Genomic DNA, 1500 nt, shown 5'->3' with positions numbered 1-1500 from the left:
TGTACGACTGTGTGTGTGTGTGTACGACTGTGTGTGACTGTGTGTAGTTAAATGTAACAAACACTGTATGTCGTCAGGAGGAATCGATCTCGAGTCGGAGCGTTATTGGACCGCCAGTCTCACAGCACTACCCATAACATCTGACCGTATGAATTTCTGGTTCTGAGACATTTGGAACCAGGTCCTTATAGAACCGGGTCTTGATCCCCGCTCCTAGTGGGAACCCTGATCTGACCACTAGTAGTCCAACAGGAACATGTTCAGCCAGCTGTAACACACAATCCTCCTCCATCAGGATGCTCAGCAGACTCTTTATCTCTGAGGTCTGATCCAGAGAGCCTCCCTACAGGTACGTCCTCAGGTAACAACCAGGTACAGACACCTGCTGCCTTCATCACTCACCTGTCGTAACAGTTGGCGTCGTCCAACCAGCAGCCCTGTTTGACCACCTGGACCACTCCGGATACGTTCTTCCAGGTGGCAAAGCAGTGGACTCTCTTGTCTTTCTCTCCAGAACAGGTGATCACCCCGCTGACGTTCCCCCGACCCTCCGACGCCGACAGAGGGTTGTAGTTGTAGAGGACACACTTCTCCGTGTCTGAGCGGCCCAGGATCGCACCTGAGGGGACGGGAGGAGACAGGTTAACATCAACACACACCTGAGGGGACGGCTATATATATATATACATATACACATATATATATATATATATGCTGTAACTACAGATACTGTATGTACTGTATGTGCACTAACAGGTAAACTCACCTGAGGAGCACGAGATGAGGAAAACACTGAAGGCCAGTTTGGTCGCTGATCCCATTGTGGATCCAAAGTCCTGAATTTCAGTTATAATCCAGACAGAAGAAGACCCGGATCAGGGTCTCTTTAAACCCTTAGAGTCCCTGCAGCATGTCCCGGTCCAACACCGAGTCCCGTCCCGGTTTGAACGGTTATAACCACTGTTAATGAGTCCGGGTTTAACGGTAATAACCACCGGTTAACCGCGGTGTGAGAGCTGCAGATTGACCGTGAATGGGAGCTCAGGCCCCGTCAGAGAGCTGGAGGTGTCACCGCCGAACAACCGTCTAATATCAGCCGACTTTCAGCTCTCCTCATCGGGGTGAAGCGCGCCCAACAGGCCGGTCCTCTGGGAGATACACACGGTTAATGTCAACAGCAGCTGACACCGAACATTTCCATCGATTAGCTTTTGATTGATTGATTGAGTTGATCTCCGCCTGCAGTCTGCTGCTGTTCTGTATGAAACCGTCCTCCGGACACTATATATATAATAATATATATATTTCTATATAATCAGCACACAGAGAGCTGCTCCGACCCTCCGCCAGCAGCCGCAGAGTCACCGGGAGGAGCTGCCGTCCTCAACCCGCCGCCGACAGCTCGGTCACCGGGAGAACCGTCCTCGGTGTGTGTCGGTACTGATCCCGGACTGAGCGAACACAAACACCCGCAGGGGCTCCTCTCGGGCTCCTCTCGGG

General features: G+C 51.9%; 1 protein-coding gene across 1 annotated transcript in view; it reads right to left on the bottom strand.

The window, feature by feature from the left end:
* acvr2aa (activin A receptor type 2Aa) overlaps positions 1-1494 on the bottom strand; it is an 8560-nt gene extending 7066 nt beyond the window's left edge. Inside the window, exons 1-2 of the mRNA XM_035676553.1 lie at positions 767-1494; positions 401-619 (exon numbers count right to left, since the gene is read on the bottom strand). Coding sequence (XP_035532446.1) covers positions 401-619; positions 767-821 — 274 coding nt within the window. The 5' untranslated portion in view covers positions 822-1494. The remainder of the gene's footprint in view (positions 1-400; positions 620-766) is intronic.
* Between the last annotated feature and the right edge of the window lie 6 nt (positions 1495-1500).

The sequence above is a fragment of the Morone saxatilis genome, unplaced genomic scaffold (genome assembly GCF_004916995.1).
Source record: "Morone saxatilis isolate NCDOM2014 unplaced genomic scaffold, NCSU_SB_2.0 Contig5, whole genome shotgun sequence".
Taxonomy (NCBI): domain Eukaryota; kingdom Metazoa; phylum Chordata; class Actinopteri; family Moronidae; genus Morone; species Morone saxatilis.
Note: the sequence above shows the minus strand (reverse complement) of the source record. Positions and strands in the feature narration are given on the sequence as shown.